This window comes from Takifugu flavidus, chromosome 16 (genome assembly GCF_003711565.1).
Source record: "Takifugu flavidus isolate HTHZ2018 chromosome 16, ASM371156v2, whole genome shotgun sequence".
Classification (NCBI taxonomy): domain Eukaryota; kingdom Metazoa; phylum Chordata; class Actinopteri; order Tetraodontiformes; family Tetraodontidae; genus Takifugu; species Takifugu flavidus.
The window spans coordinates 7,929,924-7,946,920 of record NC_079535.1 but is presented as its reverse complement, the minus strand read 5'-3'; the positions used below and the strand labels follow the sequence as shown (position 1 = coordinate 7,946,920).

Genomic DNA, 16,997 nt, shown 5'->3' with positions numbered 1-16,997 from the left:
GAAACAATGAGTCAGATAAGGGGGTGGGGGCTACAACAAGACTCGTGACTACAGCAGCCCTAGTGCCACGCTCAATATCCGAGTGTCTGGAGGAAAAAAAGCATTTCAGCACTTTGAGGTCCTCGTGGGGGATTTCTGCAAGATCAAAGAGGACGAAGGAGAAGAAGAGACCCCGAGAAAGAGAACCAGTGAGGCTGCAGTCAGATGAATAAATAATAACCACGTTTTCTGCCAGAGGAGCAGGAAAATCGGAGTGAACCTTGAAATGACTCAGCAGCATTGGTCAACATTACAGCGGCTTCATGTACAAGAAAATATTTTTAGAGACTCTGTAAAAAAAAAAAGAAGAAAAAAAAAAGAAAAAGGATAAGGTCATTCAAAGCTGAGTTAGAACACAAATGACTTTAAGAGTCAATAATCAAACTGACTGTATTGACAACAGTCAAAGATTATCAGGCCTGAATATACACAAGCACATTAAGCTCCTCCCACTCCTCTCTGGCATCCCTCCTTGGCTACTGTGCCCGGTAACGTGAGGCTTTAATCCTAATCCCTCTACACGTGCCATCATTAATCAGAGTTAACCATAGGACCACGGCCAGGAGGAGGACCAGGACGGATGGAGCGGCCTCGCCTCTGCGACACCGGCTAAATGAACACCCCTGATGTCTGGCCGTTCATCTGCACTCTCTTCCATCCTTTCTTTACCCCTCCGGTTTCCTCCAGTGTTACACAGCTGAGCGGTGCCAGCGAGCCTGTGGGTGAACAACACCAGCGTGCAGCACGAAGATAAAAGGGTGTTTGATCCAATTCCGAGCAGACGGCATTAACTTAAGAGGCAAAAGGTCCAGCACTGCTAATGACTGCAGGAAATAGTGAATATATGAGTGCGATCGTCTGCATGGCAGCGCTGTCGAGAGGGGGAGTTTTTACTCATCGGGAGGATTTAGTGCACCAGGAACCAGACGCTCGAATCAACTTCAGCATAACTGCTGGTCAAAATGAGCCATAACACACTGTATTATGAAGGCTAATTGGTCCTTTTTAGACACTATAGAATTAATGACAACAAAAAATGTATGTCACAATTTGTACAGTTGGGAATTCTATGACCCAAAAACACACAGGGACCGAGGACGTGTCTTTGTGGTACGCATCCTGCTCGTCCTGCCGTTGGCAATCCAGGAACATGGAGGTGTGTTTTATGATAGAATACCCAGAATTGGCAGATCAAAGCACCAGAGAAGAAAGTACGTCACAACAGGCTCAACACACACAAGACCTTTTAGAGAAGACGGCTCGGAGGCAGACACTTTTGATATCATCTGAAGATTAACATGTGTGTGTCGGCGCAGCAGACCGCTTCATCGCCTTGGTACAAATGAGGCCAGTTCTGCGTGACACTAAAGAAAGACTCTGCCTCTATTGGGCTCTGGGTCGTCTCTATGTTGCTACTTGGGTTGTCTTTTTTTGGATGCTGCGTATTAAAGCACAACAGATCTTAATCCTCTAAACTCACAGTCGGCTCTTACTGTATGGAGGATCTGCCATGGCGATGGCACTTCCATTGGCTTAACCCAAACAAAAATTTGGACAATCTAATACCAGGACATCAATAATTCAGGGAAAACAACAGCGGCTGCATGAATCGGGGGGAGGCATTGCAGACTGATTCAATAAAAACGGGCCATTTCTCCAGGACCAAATATGATTTCATGGATGTAATGGATGAAAAGGCTTCTCTTCGCAAGTGCTGAATTTTCAGTTTGCCTGAGCTGCCCCGGCCTCCGGAGGACAGAACCAGGCAGGCTGTGCGTACTTGTGCGGTTAAGCTGACCTAGTCTTCCGACATTAGTCTGGTTGGATGCTCCGCAGCACATGGGCCGAGCGAGCGAGGGGTGGGGGAAAGACACGAGCGGATGACATCACCGACGTTCGCCCCGAGCCCATCCGAGGAAAATGTGATGTCACATCAGCTCACAGCATCTGGTGCTGCTCATATGGACACCAACCACTGAGTCAGGTCAACGGTGGAGGTGCAGCTCCAGGATGTTTCACCAAAACATGTTGGAGTTTTCACGTGTTTGAAAGAGAAAGGTCGCGTAACCGTCGCGAAGGTCCGCTTAACGCCTGGAAATAACAAGAACAACATGTAGGGAATCTAAACTGCATCAACAAAGTCAAATCCTAACAGCTTCCGTCCTTGTTTAACTGTTCTCAGAGGTGTAGGTAGACAACATACTGCTTCAGGAACCCTGTAGCTACAATTATCGGGGTAATGTGATTCAAAAAGAGCTCCTTTAACACTGCGTCACTGCTACACATGTTTTTGAAGACAATCCTAACTCTTCACGGGTGTTTTCCCCCCATTTATATCTGAAGACAACATGAATACAGACCTGCACCTTGTGCCACACATACACGGAAGACACTTTTTACCTCTGGGTTTTTGTAGCAGTTAATTATTGTTAGGTGTTTTATCATTCTGCCTGCAGTTACGGAGGACAATAAACTTCAGGAAGCAATGCACATATTCTGGTTTATAGCAAATGGTTAAAGATTTGCCTGATTTGTGGATCTCAAGTGTTATCATGAGGGCAGAGCAGCTGCCAGTCTGTGCTGAGGGGGTTTCCTTCACATCCTCTTGCTTATATATAATAAATCATTCCTGCCAACAGGAAACAATTCTCTCAAACCTCTCTGCAGCAGCCTCCATTAGAGATACTGGTTTTTGTGTTGGTTAATCCCCGGGGGCTCACTAACTGTAGTTTGACAGGATGCATGCCGGACCAGCGAACCAACTCCCCCAATCACAACATGAATGAACTGGACAGAAGAATTCCTCCAATGAGCTGGGCCATGGTTAACTTTTGTTGAACAGTTTTCACACATCCTCGGTAATGACCTGATGTCATGCCGATGTGTCATGCTGCTACACTTTTTCCCTGAGTCATTCTCTTTCCCACCCATTGCAACCTGAAATTTGCTTTCTCCCTCTGCCTGCCAGCAGATGAATTACATTAGAGTGGCGGCATAAGTGTCTCCTTTTCTGTCTCCATCAGACAAGTGACGCGTATTTTCATGAGCCGTCACCATCACATCGAGCTGTAATCAGTCCCCCCGTCTTTGTTTACACTTCAGGTCGACTATTGACATTTTTCTATTCTAAAAACTTCCTCCACAATCATATTCTCCCCCCTCTCATCAATATTTAAAGCGACTGAGCGCATCGGGGCTTGCACCCACGCCCTTATGTACGTATAAACACACTTATGTAGGGAACCTTCTTGTTAACTTTATCAGCTGGTTACATGCAAACTCTGCAGACACAGTATAAAACTGGGGGGGGGAGACCGAGGATGGGGCAGGAAGGGAGAGCTGGCTTTACCGTTGCAGAACTGGAGCAGTGATGAGGTGTCATACAGGCTGCTGTAGCTGGAAAAGCCGTCCTCCATTCTCAGCCCTCGGTGCGCTCCTCTCCGCTGCTATCCTCGCCTCCTTCTCTGGTGACTCCCCTCTGTTACTTCAGCGTTCACTTGACGTCCAAGGCGCTCCCTCCATTCACTTCGCACGGGTCAGGCTCCCTGGGTGAGTCACCATGGCAACCCATTCACTCTGATTATGTCATGTGAACTCCAATCCCTCTTCTTTTTTCTCTCCTTTCTTCTCTCGGGAATAGAAAAAAGTCCCGAAGTCGAGCAGAAAACACTCCCCGCGTAAGAATGCGCCGGAGCGCGGGACAGACAGAAGTTCAGCGGCGGCTGCTGGTTTTGTTTTGTCCGCTCGTCTTTTCCCCTTTTCCCCTCCTCTGTCCCCCAGTCTTCCGCACAGACAGCTGTGTGTCGTTAGCTGTCCCTGATCTCCAGAAAAAAAGCAGCTCTGAGAGGGTTTGAGCTGAGAGCGCAGGCTGGATCTGGCGCAGGGAACGTGTTTTTGTGAGCGCGCATACACGCGTAAGTGTGGGCGTGTGTGTGTGTGTGTGTATGTGTGTGTGTGTGTTTAGATATAAACACCGGGACAACCCAGCCTTTCCCCTGTCACACAGCGCAGACGAGTCCGAGCCGAGGGAGGCTGGGCCTCTCACATAGGTTCCTCCTCCTCCTCCTCCTCCTCCTCCTCCTCCTCCTCCTCCTCTGCCGAGGAAGAGAGAGGAGATGGAGGAGAGGAAAGGCAGAAGAAGAGAGTATGGGTGATGTGAGGACAGGGAAGGAATGTAAAGAAACAAAGAGTTAAGTGTTTGTGTATGGACCACTTTCTGTCATTTAAACATGTTTCTATATGTTGTCTGGATCACGTGGTGGAAACATAAACAAGTTTAGTATCAAATAATTGTCGGCATATTATTAAACATTCATAGCCATCCCTGTCGTTTCATTCCAGGTTTGGTACTGTGGGCAGAGGAGGGAAGTGATTGAGATAGCAGCTATAAAACACAAAACCATTGGTTCAAAGGCCCTGGAGCTCTCCAATCAACATTTAGCTGCCTCTGTAGTCAACATCATACAGCTCACATTGACTCCTCTTCATCCCCACAGTCACACACGATCCTGCCATGTCTGGCGAGGCTAAACATGATTAGCGCTCTCCCCTCCGTCTGTCTTATCTTTCACGCTGCAGACTGCACCGAGACCAAGGAATCCTTAAAACAAGGACAGGAGGAGCGAGAGTCTGAAAGGAAGACCCTGGGATGAAATAAAAGACAGAAATAAATGGCAGAGAGGGGGATGGGGTGGAGAAATAGAAAGAGAGGGATTCAGGAGCGTGTGGGGGTACAGAGAAGGAGAGCAAATTAAAAAGTGGGGATATCCTTATGATTCTAATGGGGGTGGGTATATGCGAGTAAGGGGAGCCTCTACATTATTTATAGCTGGCAGGGAAAAATAACAAAGCTAAAGAAGAAAGAGTCCATGGCCTACATTCACATTTAAAGGTTCTTTCTCAACCAGACAGAGATGGCGAGAAGAGATACGACAGTGGGGAAGAAGAGGAAAGCAAACGTCCGCACACGTGGGCTCATCCCCCAGTCCGGGTTGATAGGTGGACCAGCGGGGTTGGACCGGGAGGAAGAGGATGCAGCCAAGCATCACTTTCTGCTTCAAGGAATCATTTTCTCTCCCAGTGCTTCGGGAAAACGTTGCGTTTGGTTTCACTCATGACAAAATACCAACCATCCAGAGGTCTGAAACCCTCGACCTCAGCTGGGATTACAGGGCCAAACAAGGCTGCGCTTTGTGTTGCGGTGTTACATTTGCACACTGCTGGGCTTGTTTGGTGAAATCACAAGGATTATTAATAACAAAACACAAGCTGGAGCATTGACCTTTATCCTGCGTGCAAGTACACCATGTTTTCTAATCCGGAACGTGGAAAATGCAACGAGGAATTTATATTTGCTCAAATGTGGTGTGATCATATTTCAGGCCACCACATGCACTGTAGGATATAGATATCCGCTGGAATTTCTGTTGTTTTTCCCCTCCAAAAAAACAAACAAGATAATCTTTAACTGTTCTTTGTGTTTTTGTTCGGTTGGTAGTGAGTCACAGTTTGTTTTGTCTGAAGGGATCCAGATTATCGTTAATCTCATTCTGGGGCAGATTTAGGCTGTAGATTAGGGACAGGTCTGTGTTGTTTTATGTGTGTCTCTCGATTTATGTCCTCATGTGACAACACCTAAGTGGCTCTTGCCATTATGACGGAAGTCTCCTCCCACTAAGCTCTGTAGCCCCGCCCACCCCCCAGTGGGTGGCAGGTGGTGGACGTCCTGCTGCTGCAGCACCCCCCATCCTCCCCCTCCTACTCCTCCATCCACTGATCCCCATTGTGAGCACACACCACCACCACCACCACCAGCGATGGCCCAAATTCTAAATTCTTTCTAAATGTCTCCATTCCTCTTGGTCTCTTGCATGTTGATGAGTGATTTCAAAACTCTCCAAAAGGGAAGAGCCAGTTCTGACAGTCAGGGTCAGCGCAGGTAGCTGTGTTACATCAGAAGCATGACAGAGGTCCAGTATCAGCAGAATTCACCTGGTGCTTCTGAAGATCCTGCTGAAGTGTTCACCCAAATGTGATCAGTCAGTCTGTCAGTGGGCCGGGATTATGCACAATCAGGGCCGGAGCTGAGGAACAACAGGGTCAATCCTCTGCACGATCCAGCCGCCATCTGGGTGCCTGTCCTGGTTACCAGGCGGCTCCATGCTGGAGGAACACTGGGTCTTATAGAACTCTGACACATGAGCCTTGTTATGGTGGAGGAACTGCAGGACGTGCAGAGATCTTTGTGCTTTGTGTGTTTATGACATTGTGAAAGATGATTTCGTGAATGATTTAACATCTTTAAGGTCCTCTCCATGGTAACAGAGGTCAAAACTGAATGAATGCACAATTTTCCAGTCAAATCAAACCTCAAGGTACAGCTTTCAGCACCTTCGTATCATCATTAAGAGCGTGAGTGCATGAATCCGTCCTTATGAAGCTGTAAAACTCTAAATTACATGACATTTTCAATTCTAATAATTAACCGTAACATTTTATCTTATAGTCAAAGCTCCATCACCTTAGTAATCTTAGAGCTTCATCTTTTCATTCCACACCTTAAACTTCAATGAGATGAGATCGATTTTAAAGGGGCGAGGGCGCGTTGAGTTATTGATGAAGGTAGAGTACAGTACAATCGGACCGAGGGTGTAAAATGGGACAGCGCCGCTTCTCCTAATAATCGTGTAGAGCCGAAGAGCGAGACAGACAGATGAGATATGAGAGGGGGAAGTGAATCAGCTGAGTGACTTGAAAATCCCATCATCATGTGCCATTTTAATCAAAACACATTCTTATTTAAGATGAATTCTGATTAAAATGAGGCAATATTATCTCAGAAAACCCCTTAAATAAAGAGTGGTTGTGAACTCAATGCGCCAGTGTAACTCTAATAGCTGAAAGATCATTTAACCTCCCAAGAATTGAAGGAATCCCGAAGGAACGCCCGTTAAAAAGTGTATGTCGTCATAAATTATGCGGAGGAAGTCTGACCTATTTTCAGGAGATGAAGCAGAAGCATAAAGATATCAGACAGAGACGAGAGTGCAAATATTAAACGATAATGTTCTAACTGTCCTCTCCATGGCAGAAGCTCAACAAACGTGGTTTGGGTGTGACATTTGCCAAAACTATTAGATTCACTGAATAGATGCAACCGATTATAAATGAGCTATTGCTCTGTGTATGACATTTATTATATTCCCACTTTCATTAACTGGCAATGGACAACTATCAAACTACAGAAACCATCAGCTCCATCCAAATTTCCCTGGAATCCATCTTGTATTTATGCGACGACTCGCCTGTTGGGGGCGCTATTTCAACTGATTGTAGGTTTAATATTTTTGGCATGTTTCGTGCAGACAGAACAGTGTGATTGTACATGGCAGCACCGCCCAGCGCTGCTGGCAGCACCGACTCCGAGTTAAAGATGTTCTGCAAAAAACTGGGTCAACGATTGTGTTTCCAGAGCTGTTTTCCGGTCATGGTTTTTAAGAGCATTAAGCATGTAATTCCAGAAGGATATCGACAGTCTGAAGCCCACAATCATTAAAAAAAGACAGCTTGGGAAGGTATTTTACAACTGCGATGCGTTAATGAAAGAACAGATATGATGAAGAGATAACATAAAATTGATTTTCAACGCCTGACCAGAAATGTAATTTCATTTATGACAGCATGACTCTTGGCAACCCTTTTGGCCACAGTGAGAAAACAGAATGAGAAAAGACACGCAAGGACCAAAAAAAGCTAGTTTTTCGTGCTAATGCCATTGCTCGAGGCGAAGATGCAACGGTTCCTCTGACACTGACACCAAACTGTGCTGATAGCTGTTGATAAATCATTTTGCTTCCAAAATAAGGTTGATTCTCTGGGACTGCGCCCACATCTTTGGCGTTTTAAGGCTGCACACCCTAAAACGCACACGTGAACGCTGCAGTCTCAACAACACACAGCCCGCCGCCCTCTGCGCTGTGGAAAAGAACAAGGAAAATTTCAGCGGGCGTGTGCATGTGAAGGAGATTTTCACACGCTGAGGAAAGAAAAAAGCACATTGTTCCAGTTTTCGCACAGGAGTATTCCCACCATCATGCCCATATCAGGTATTATGGTACTGAATCTGTCTCTTTCCTTCGCGTCTGACCTTTGTCTCTACAATATTGATGTAGCGGAGGTGTGTGAGACCGGACCTAAACCTTCCTGACTTCTCTAGATCTCATCTATATGCTAATGACTCATAAGTTTGACACAGAGGTGGAACAACACTGCTGTAGTCCATTAAACAAAAGTGTCTGAGGCCATGACTGGTCATTAAAAGACTGAAAATACTGCTAGATTGTACCGATCGATCACTCCACGAATGCTGGGAAAACACTCAGGATGGAGCGTTCGTCTTTAAATCCGCCCCAAACACTTCCAGGGTAGTTCGGCGGGGCTCTGTCTGCGATACAGACTCACCCACAGCTCATCCAGAGTGTGCAGAGCTGTGTTCTCTCAAGCAACGACAACATTAATCACATCTGACTTGGCTGCTGAAACATCCATGTAGACCCTTCCCCCCCTCCTTTCCTGCACAGATGAAGAACTCTGCTCGACTCTGCCTCTGCTCCACACACAGAGGGATGGATACACAGTGCAAGAGGGTAAAAGGGCTTCACATCTCCCAATGCTAAAATCCACATACTCTTTTCCTTCTTTATTGTTTCTACTGTGCAATAATGCTTCCTCCTCTACTGCTCCTCTCAAAGTCACACAGTCCTTCAGTCACTGCACGGAGCCTAAAATACACACTGAGGAGGAGGTCTGGCCTCTGCTGCAGTTTACTCTGTGACAGCCACAATCCAGCACCCCAGCCCCCCCCCCCACACACACACACACACACACACACAGAAGTAACTAAAACATGACAGTATGACAGACAGGTTTCAATCAGCAAAGCTACTTTGGCAGAGCACAGATGGAAGGTTGACATCAGTCGGCCATGACTCTCTCTCGCTCTCTCTCTCTCTCTCTCTCACACACACACACACACACACACACACACACAGTACAGGGAGTGCAGGCCTCTGTCACTGGATGCTGGTGAGTTTCTGTCAGCTTCCATCAAAGCTCTAATCCTTCTCCATTACGTGACACATCAGGCGATGCTGCTTCTAATTTTTCACCAAACTCATCTCCCGCTGCTTTCCATCTCTCCTCTTCATCTTCTCAACCCCTAGATGGTCTTCCTTTGCTTCCTCTTTGTCCTCCCCCTCTCCTTTTCACGACTCTGCACCCCTCTCTCCTAACGTAATGCATTAGAAACGAGGTTGTGTCGCCACCTGTAGGTTATCTAGTGAATTGCTGCGGCTCCGTTCCAAACAACATCCATCTCACTTTAAGACCTAAACCACAACACAAATAACATTCCACAAGAGGAGACTCACGGACGTCATATCCCATTCTGTTTATATTCCTAAATGCCAAGAATATGACTCATAAAAATAAAAGTATCCACACTAAATCGCCACTTCAAAGATGATTAATGACAAAATAATGAAGTAAACTGACTCATCTGGGTAACATCTGAGACCATTTGGCCTGTCAAGATATTTATCAACAGGTCTATAATTGGAAAAGTGTAATGATTTAAAAATGATGCAGGCAGTAAAACCAGGTTAATGCTCTTTCTGACAAACAGAATGAATAAGTTCTGTAATGGTTTTTTGGGCTGTGAACATTTTGCCTTAGTTCCTGGTTCGGCAAGTCTGTTTCTAACGTTTATTTCTGCTGATGACGTTTCCTCTGAGTGCTGCTTCCTTCAGATAACGTCCTCAGTGTTCTCTCAGCGTCCCTCCTGCACATAAACATCTGTGCGGAGAGTTTGACGACGTCATCCAAAAACTCGCAGACATTTACAACAAGCACGACACGGATCTATGGAGCAGATGCACCAGGCGCAGACAGGACATAAATATCTGCATGCAGAGGAGAAGTAGGCTTTCAACTCCTCTCTCACACACACGCCCACAGACCTGGACACACATTTCATACATCTTTCTCCAATTTGCACCTATACGTACAGCTGCAGCCAGGTCAAATCCATCCATTTTCTGTCTTTGCAGAGCTCCTCCAAGCCTCCACAAATCTCTGATTAACACATCTGGAGTGTCGTTCCTCATTATTTCTGATGAATCTTGAGGCAAGGACTCCATATAAGGATCCAAACTGAACCAGCTCCTTCTTTTGAATGCTTGCTGGATGAGCTGTCTCAGTGGAGCTCTTTGACTCAGAAACCCCCCCCCCCCCCCCCCCAAAAAAAAAAAAGAGAACCCATTAATTCTCTGAGAAGAGTCAAAGCATATATGCACCCTTAAGAAAATGTACACACACGCACACACATATTTATACAAAAGCCTTTTGCTCACCCGTAGGAGGCCCCTCGCAGTCAGACATGGTCAGAGCGCGAGGAGAGGAGCAGGACGGCGTCTTGTCTTCTCAGCTGGCGATCTGTCGTCTGTTTGCTCTTCCAGACTCTCACACACTTAACTTTGTTACTCTTTATCCTCCCTTCTTTCAACAGACAGTCCAGTGGCCGGTGGGTTTGTCCATCAGTCCTCACTCACCCTCCCATTGGACACTAAATCTGTAACCTGCAGCCCTCTCTTGGATCCTGTTCCCAAGTTGTGACAGATATAGTTGTGCTTATTCTCTCCGACTGCAAAAATATAAAAAGAAGAAATTCCTTTTATTCTTGGGGCCTGTAACAGACAACATAAGATCTTTCTGACTATTTTTAGCCCATGTTGGCTGCTCCCAGAAACATCAGGTTTTATGAGGGTTATGAGGTAGTAGCTTTATCTTCCACAAGGGGGCGCTTGTGTATAATTCGACCGTTGATTGGAGTTCCCGTCAGATCCTCACTGCTGGTGTACCAGGAGCTCTAACGGGTAAAATTCCCTCAGTTTGGACATCCAAACTTGATTTCATTGATCTAATTCATGTGGATAAAAAGCAGCATTTTTTTTTATCCAGTTTGCTGTAATAATAGAAAACGGCTGCTGGAGGGACAGGAGGATGTTTATAAAGAGGAACCCTGGAGGGTCGCAGTCTCTTAGTCTGAGTCCTCTCATTACACGAGGACACAATAGAAAGCACTTGTTGCCACCTTATAATGCCGTTCAGATTACCTGCGAGCACAAATGTTCCTCAGAACAAACTCTGCTGTGCGGATCACTGCCAAGCCTTCCACAACCTCAGTCGGAATCCCTTTTCAGCTTACTCAGCTGACCCTTTGTCACTTGACTTTGGAGGATTAACAGGAGGGAAAGGTCCAGCATGTGACTGATCCCTGTCCGGTACATGTGCCTGCCTGATTGGAGCTTTTGAGAAGAAGAAGTTAATGAGATGTCGGCTTCTTGTGTATCTGTCCTCCCGTTTTTATCTTTGATCTCCAGCTCCTGTTTGCAGAGGAGCTTGAAGGCCCTTTTGCAAACATAACCCAAACCTTCACCCGAGAAAGACCTTTTGACCCCGCTCGCTCAGGCAAACAGAAAGTGGAGCATCTACAGCTGTGAATGTTGACTCACTGATGATCACATGTATTACTTCAGCTGAGGTAATATATTCCAGCGTGCAAAAACACGACTTAATTAGATTGTAAAGTCGTTTAATTTGACTTGGATTCGGGCTTCTTGGAGATAAACAATCCAGGGGTTCCCAGTCAACCAGCACTGGTTTTACAGAGAGGAGCAGGAACAGGCTGGATATGGTAAAAGTTATTCACACAGGACATGAGAGGACCTGTAAAAGAGGGGCTCAGAGGGCTTCAAAAGGCAAGAAGGAGTGGAATGAGAAGAACTAAATAAAGTCAAATGAAAAGAAAATGAAGCAGGATGATATAATTATCTTTTAAAACAGGGACAGGTTTTTGTTAATGTGGAGTTAAGAGCGCACTAAAAGGCAGTATTGAGGGTTTTATCACAAACAAGTACATCATTTAAAGAGCAATTGTTGATGTTTTCCTGACATTAACACGGCGATTTCAGAAATTGCCCCTTTTGATTTTATTAAATAGTTTTAACTGAGCTTTCAAAACACCTTTTAACCCTTTTGCTGTGCTGTAGATGAAATACTGTTGGACCTTCTCTCTCACCTTCTCTAAGCTGGATCACGGCCTCCGTGTTGCCTTCACTGTCATCTCTCTGCGTCACTTCCAGCCTTGATCCCGTCTTCCTGGATGGTTGTTTTCCCTCCTCCTGTCACCCTGTCTCCACGTCCTTCAACTGCTGCTTTAACAGTGTTTGTCTGTGAGCTAATTATTGTCACAAGCTTTCATTTTTCCTTTGATCTAAGAATTAGTGGAACAATTGATGGCCATTTTAAGCTTGTATGAACATGATAATGGTTAAAAAAGGAACATTTTCTAGAGTTCAAAGACACATTCCTGAACATGCATGCTAATTAATTCATGTGGCTTCTCTCCCCAAAATTGTTTTTTTTTTTTTCTTAAAATCTCTGAACCCACAAAAAGATTAATGAGAAAAACATTTAGGTTCGATTTAAGCGCATTAAATACAATTTGCAAGTTTAATTTGCTCAATTTAATGAACAGCTATTGAAAGACAGGTATTCATTAAACAGATTACCTGCCAAACCAACCAGACGTCACATCCTGTGCTGATAAAGAGCCTGTTGACATATAGAAGAGGTAAATCCACGAGGTTGTGGTAATAACGAGGCTGATTAATATGCGCAGAAGGGCCTCTAGCTGACTTTAACAGCTTTATGTTAATGATGCTCCTGTGGCAGCAGCACTTGTGTATGCAGGTCCTAATGAACTCTTAATAGCGTTAAATGTAGCAGCCTCTGAATGATTCTGCTAACTGTTTTATAGCCGTGTGGGCAGAACCCTAATTGAGGACTTGTGGCAAAGAGCTCTCTGAAAGCCTTTAACAGCCCTGCATGAGGTGGCCAGAGGTGCACAGCTTCATCCCAGAGGCAGGAGAACAACCATAGTGATCAGCAATCTTCCATCTATAATAAAATGATTGTGTTTGACTTTGAAATAAATATATATATTTAAAAAAAATCAAGACAAAACATGACACCTACGTATATAAAAAGTTGACTGACAAGATTAATGTGTGTTAGTGTGTGTGCGTGTGTGTACATATACTCGGGACCAAAATAACCATTTTGCCCTGTCTTCACAACTTCAGAGGGCTGTTTGATGGTTGGATTTAAAGCCGAGGTTAGAAGTGGGTGTAGGTTAAGGTTAGGCTTCGGTTTGTGTTGTGATGTTTAGGGGTGGAGAAAGAGGCTGGGGAATGTATTGTGTTTATGAAAGTGCTCACAAGGGTAGGAGGACAAGCATGTGTGTGTGTGTGTGTGTCTCCACAAAACTCCCTTAAATGCTAGCATGTTGCATTAATGTGTTACAAGCACATATATTCATTCAAACTATGTTTAATTTAGTGACCACGGTGGGGGGGCTGGTGCATTTCTGGTAAAGGATTAACTGCAATGAAGGAAAACTTCCTCTGGCCGGGGGGGGCAGAAGTCTCCCTGCTGGGAAACGGCCGAGGTGTGACGGAGGGGATTCCAGAGCTCGCAACAAAAGGCAGGCACTTTGATTTGAGCGGCAGCAGCTCCAGACAGCACACAGGCACACACCAACACACAAACAAACCACAGTTCCCAGTACTCAGGAGACCTGCCCTCAGGTCTCAGCTGGCTAAAGGGTGGAGGAGGGTGTGTGTGTGTGTGGGGGGGGGTCCAGCTGCTTCACAGTGGTTGCGGGGTGTGACTTGAAAGGAGAAGGGAGCAGTGGAGGAGGACGCCGGTGGAGGGTTGATGGAGGGGTGACGTTATGTATGGAGCACAGCAGCAGCTAAGATTAATAGTAAAACTGTGGAGGTTTTGGCCTGGAGGAACAGTTTCAAGCAGAGAGCGGGGGTGGTGGCGACTGGGTGGAGGTCCTAAATACTCTGGTATGATGGATGAACTGGTGAGGAAGAGAGGTGGAGGAAGGGGGCAGCTTCAAAAGAAAAATAAGCCAGACGTTTGCTGGGATGTAGACTGAGGGAATGCAGGGCAACGGAACATGTGGAGCTTAGGAGCAGAGAGGAATTGCAAAAGCTATCCAAACATGGCTTTGTTTTCAAAAGCTGGCTCTAATTCAGCGCTCCGTTTGGACCCAGAAGAAATGGCGAGCTTAAATCAAGGGACCGATTCATAGCCGCGCAAGCAAAGGACGTAACGACAAATTCCTTCGCAAATATCCCGAGCGCTCTTACACACTTACATGTATTTCTTGACATCGTCCCATTCTTTTTTTCCCCACTCCTGATCTTGTTGACCTTTCAGGAAGTGAAACTTACAACACGTTCGATTTGTTTGCCACTAGTCTGCTCGCTAAAACTGACTGCTAAACTTAGCAAGTGCTGGCTAACTTGCTGTGTGTAACACTGCTACTTTTTGAATTTCATATTTAAAATGAAAACGTGTGTGTATGTGTGTGTGTGTGTGTGTGCTCCTTCAGTAATAGCTAACTCCACTGTGTGTGTATACACACAACAGATCAAAGATAACGTGCTTGTTTACCCTCCTCAGGCGCAATACGCAGAATTAAGGTTATATAACCATTTACAATGATAGATTCCACAATTTTGCCACCTGAAAACTGTAATTACGGGACAATTGTTATGTGCACATAATGAAAGCCCACTGTGGCCACATGGAGACGTCACTGGATCTGTCACTAAGCTATTGCATCTATCGAGATACCTCTGTGGCTTTAGTGGCAGGCATAAACCCTTTGACAAGGGTTAACTTCAGGGCTTTAAAACATGATCCAGCCACACACACACACACACACACACACACACACACGCACACACACGCACACGCACACACACACGAACAGACAGGCAGAAATGTCTCCTTGCTTCTTCCTTCAGGGCCTGCTAAAGCCATTATGGCTCTAAAAGAGATCGTATCTTCTCCGGGCAGACAGGCAGACAGACAAATAGTTAGTTAGACGGTTAGATATACACGGAGCAGCCTCCCCACAAACTGAGACCACTCTGTGTTGAGACAGGCTGGCTCATAATGTCTCACCGCTGTTCAGGGGCTCTCAGGTGTGACCGACTGGTCTCCTGTGGACCGCAGCCAAGGCGGCAGACAGGCGCAGGAGTGTTGCGTTCACCAGGACCGGGTGGGTATCTGCTCTATCTCTCCCCTCACATGCTGCGAACGCCGCCTGGAGCTCCGCTCCGACGCGAGCCAGGTCTTCTTTCCTGCAGAACCATACAGGCTTTCAGGGAGTTAATGCATATTTTTAAGCTGAGCCAAGGTCAAACGTTCCTGCCAAGGATCTGCCTGAGACGTAATTTCTCCCAGCAGCTGCGGTTTCTTACGCTGGATGACTAACTCTGCGTTCGAATCAAAGTCTGGAGTCAGACCACTGAAGCATTTGCAGCAGGGGTTTTTTTTAGAGAGCAGCACGATGGTTTTGGGTTTTTAGCATCTGCCCTTCTCTGCGACGGTGGAGCCGAGGCCCCAACGGCCCTTTCATGCTCCCCGGACACACACACACACACACACACACACACACACACACACACCAAACCCTTCCTTAACGCTGCTGATGGCTTGTTTTTATGAACGTATATTATTTCCAGATGGGGGTCGCGAGTAAAACCCGACGGAAACAAACCGGGTGAAATTGGAAACTTAACAAAACAGAAATTCGGCGGCACGGAGCGGAGAAAAGCAAACAAACCCTCTGCCCCCCTCCCTTGTTCCCCCAACCTTTAGCTGGAATAGAGCAACTTGTCAATTACACGGTTCCAAACGGAGGAAGAGCGCGCCACATCTGAACACGTGGACGGAGATACCACATTTCAGCTACGCACGTATGAGCACGGAACACAGCGCAGCACAGCCACAAACCCAACCACACGTATTTCCAGCTAATAACAACTGTCCGCGGGGGGGGGGGATGGGGGGCAAAAGTCTGTCTTCACTAGGGATACAAAAACTGGATCTAGAGAAATGTGCACGGTTACGCTGCGGATGTAGAACTCAGCGGCCATATGAAGATGTCACATTCTACGGTTGCAAGCTGAACATTGGAAGCATGTGGAGCCCTCGAGACGGGCCAGAAAATTCGTTTTTCCGCGTCGAGGAGCGCCAACAAATGCGCATCAGACATTTGACTCTCCGAGCTGGCTCCAGGGGGAGAACCCAACGCTGGAGGTTGGGCCCCGTGCTATCACTGGGGGACGTCTGCGCTGTGTGGCTAACGTCAAGCTACAAGTGGGAATAAAACCTGACTTGTCGGGTGTTCTGGTTTTTCTGCGTTTTTTTGGGAGGTGGCTGCCTGGTCCTGACTCGCAGGGAGAGCGGGGGCTTAAAAGCCTAAACATTCTGGGAACGCTTATTCACACATTCTTCCTTGATTTGATTTGTCGCCTGTTAACACGTATCAAGGTTCGAATCACAAACGGAGCGAGAACCGTAGCCGTTTATTTATTTCTACTCTACTCTCTATTTTACCTGGATTGTTTCTTACTTCAGCCTCTCCTGCTTGGCTGAGGGTTCTGCAGCCCGTTTTTATTTTGTTTTAAACTACGGGATCAACATGTCGAGCCCTCCCTGAGCCTAATTAATGAGCCAAACTTCTTTGTGTCGAGCAAAAGGCAGCTTGCATTACCCAGAAGTCATTTGGGGGCCTGCAGGTCTTTCCGTCAGGTCTGTTTGCTGGGGCATAGATAAACACACTCCTGGGGGAATATTTCCATTCCATTTAACCAGTCCTGCTCGTCACTCCAGCGGCGGCTCTTATCTAATCTGACTCAGACTCCCTTATCTCCATAATCAGACTGTAATCAGCCGGCTTTGTCCAGAAAACAAGGGGCCAAACATGAGGCAGGGAGGACCCTGAGGCCTCTGCTGATGAGCAGGCCTGAAAG

At 46.3% G+C, this 16,997-nt stretch overlaps 1 protein-coding gene and 1 long non-coding RNA gene across 8 annotated transcripts in view; one reads left to right on the top strand and one right to left on the bottom strand.

Moving 5' to 3' along the window:
• Window positions 1-10,622, bottom strand: part of eml1 (EMAP like 1) — a 29,448-nt gene extending 18,826 nt beyond the window's left edge. For 5 of the 7 annotated variants that reach the window (XM_057059164.1, XM_057059165.1, XM_057059166.1 and 2 more), the window contains exon 1: window positions 3,389-3,652. In XM_057059164.1, the coding sequence (XP_056915144.1) occupies window positions 3,389-3,455 (67 nt within the window). In that variant the 5' untranslated portion in view covers window positions 3,456-3,652. Of the gene's footprint in view, window positions 1-3,388; window positions 3,653-10,448 lie in introns of those variants that run through there. The other 2 variants (XM_057059167.1, XM_057059170.1) reach the window with 2 other exon arrangements.
• On the top strand, window positions 3,449-4,329 carry LOC130540198 (uncharacterized). The gene is made up of 2 exons (XR_008954328.1): window positions 3,449-3,588; window positions 3,680-4,329. It is a non-coding gene; the product is annotated as an uncharacterized LOC130540198 (long non-coding RNA).
• Window positions 10,623-16,997: the final 6,375 nt, after the last annotated feature.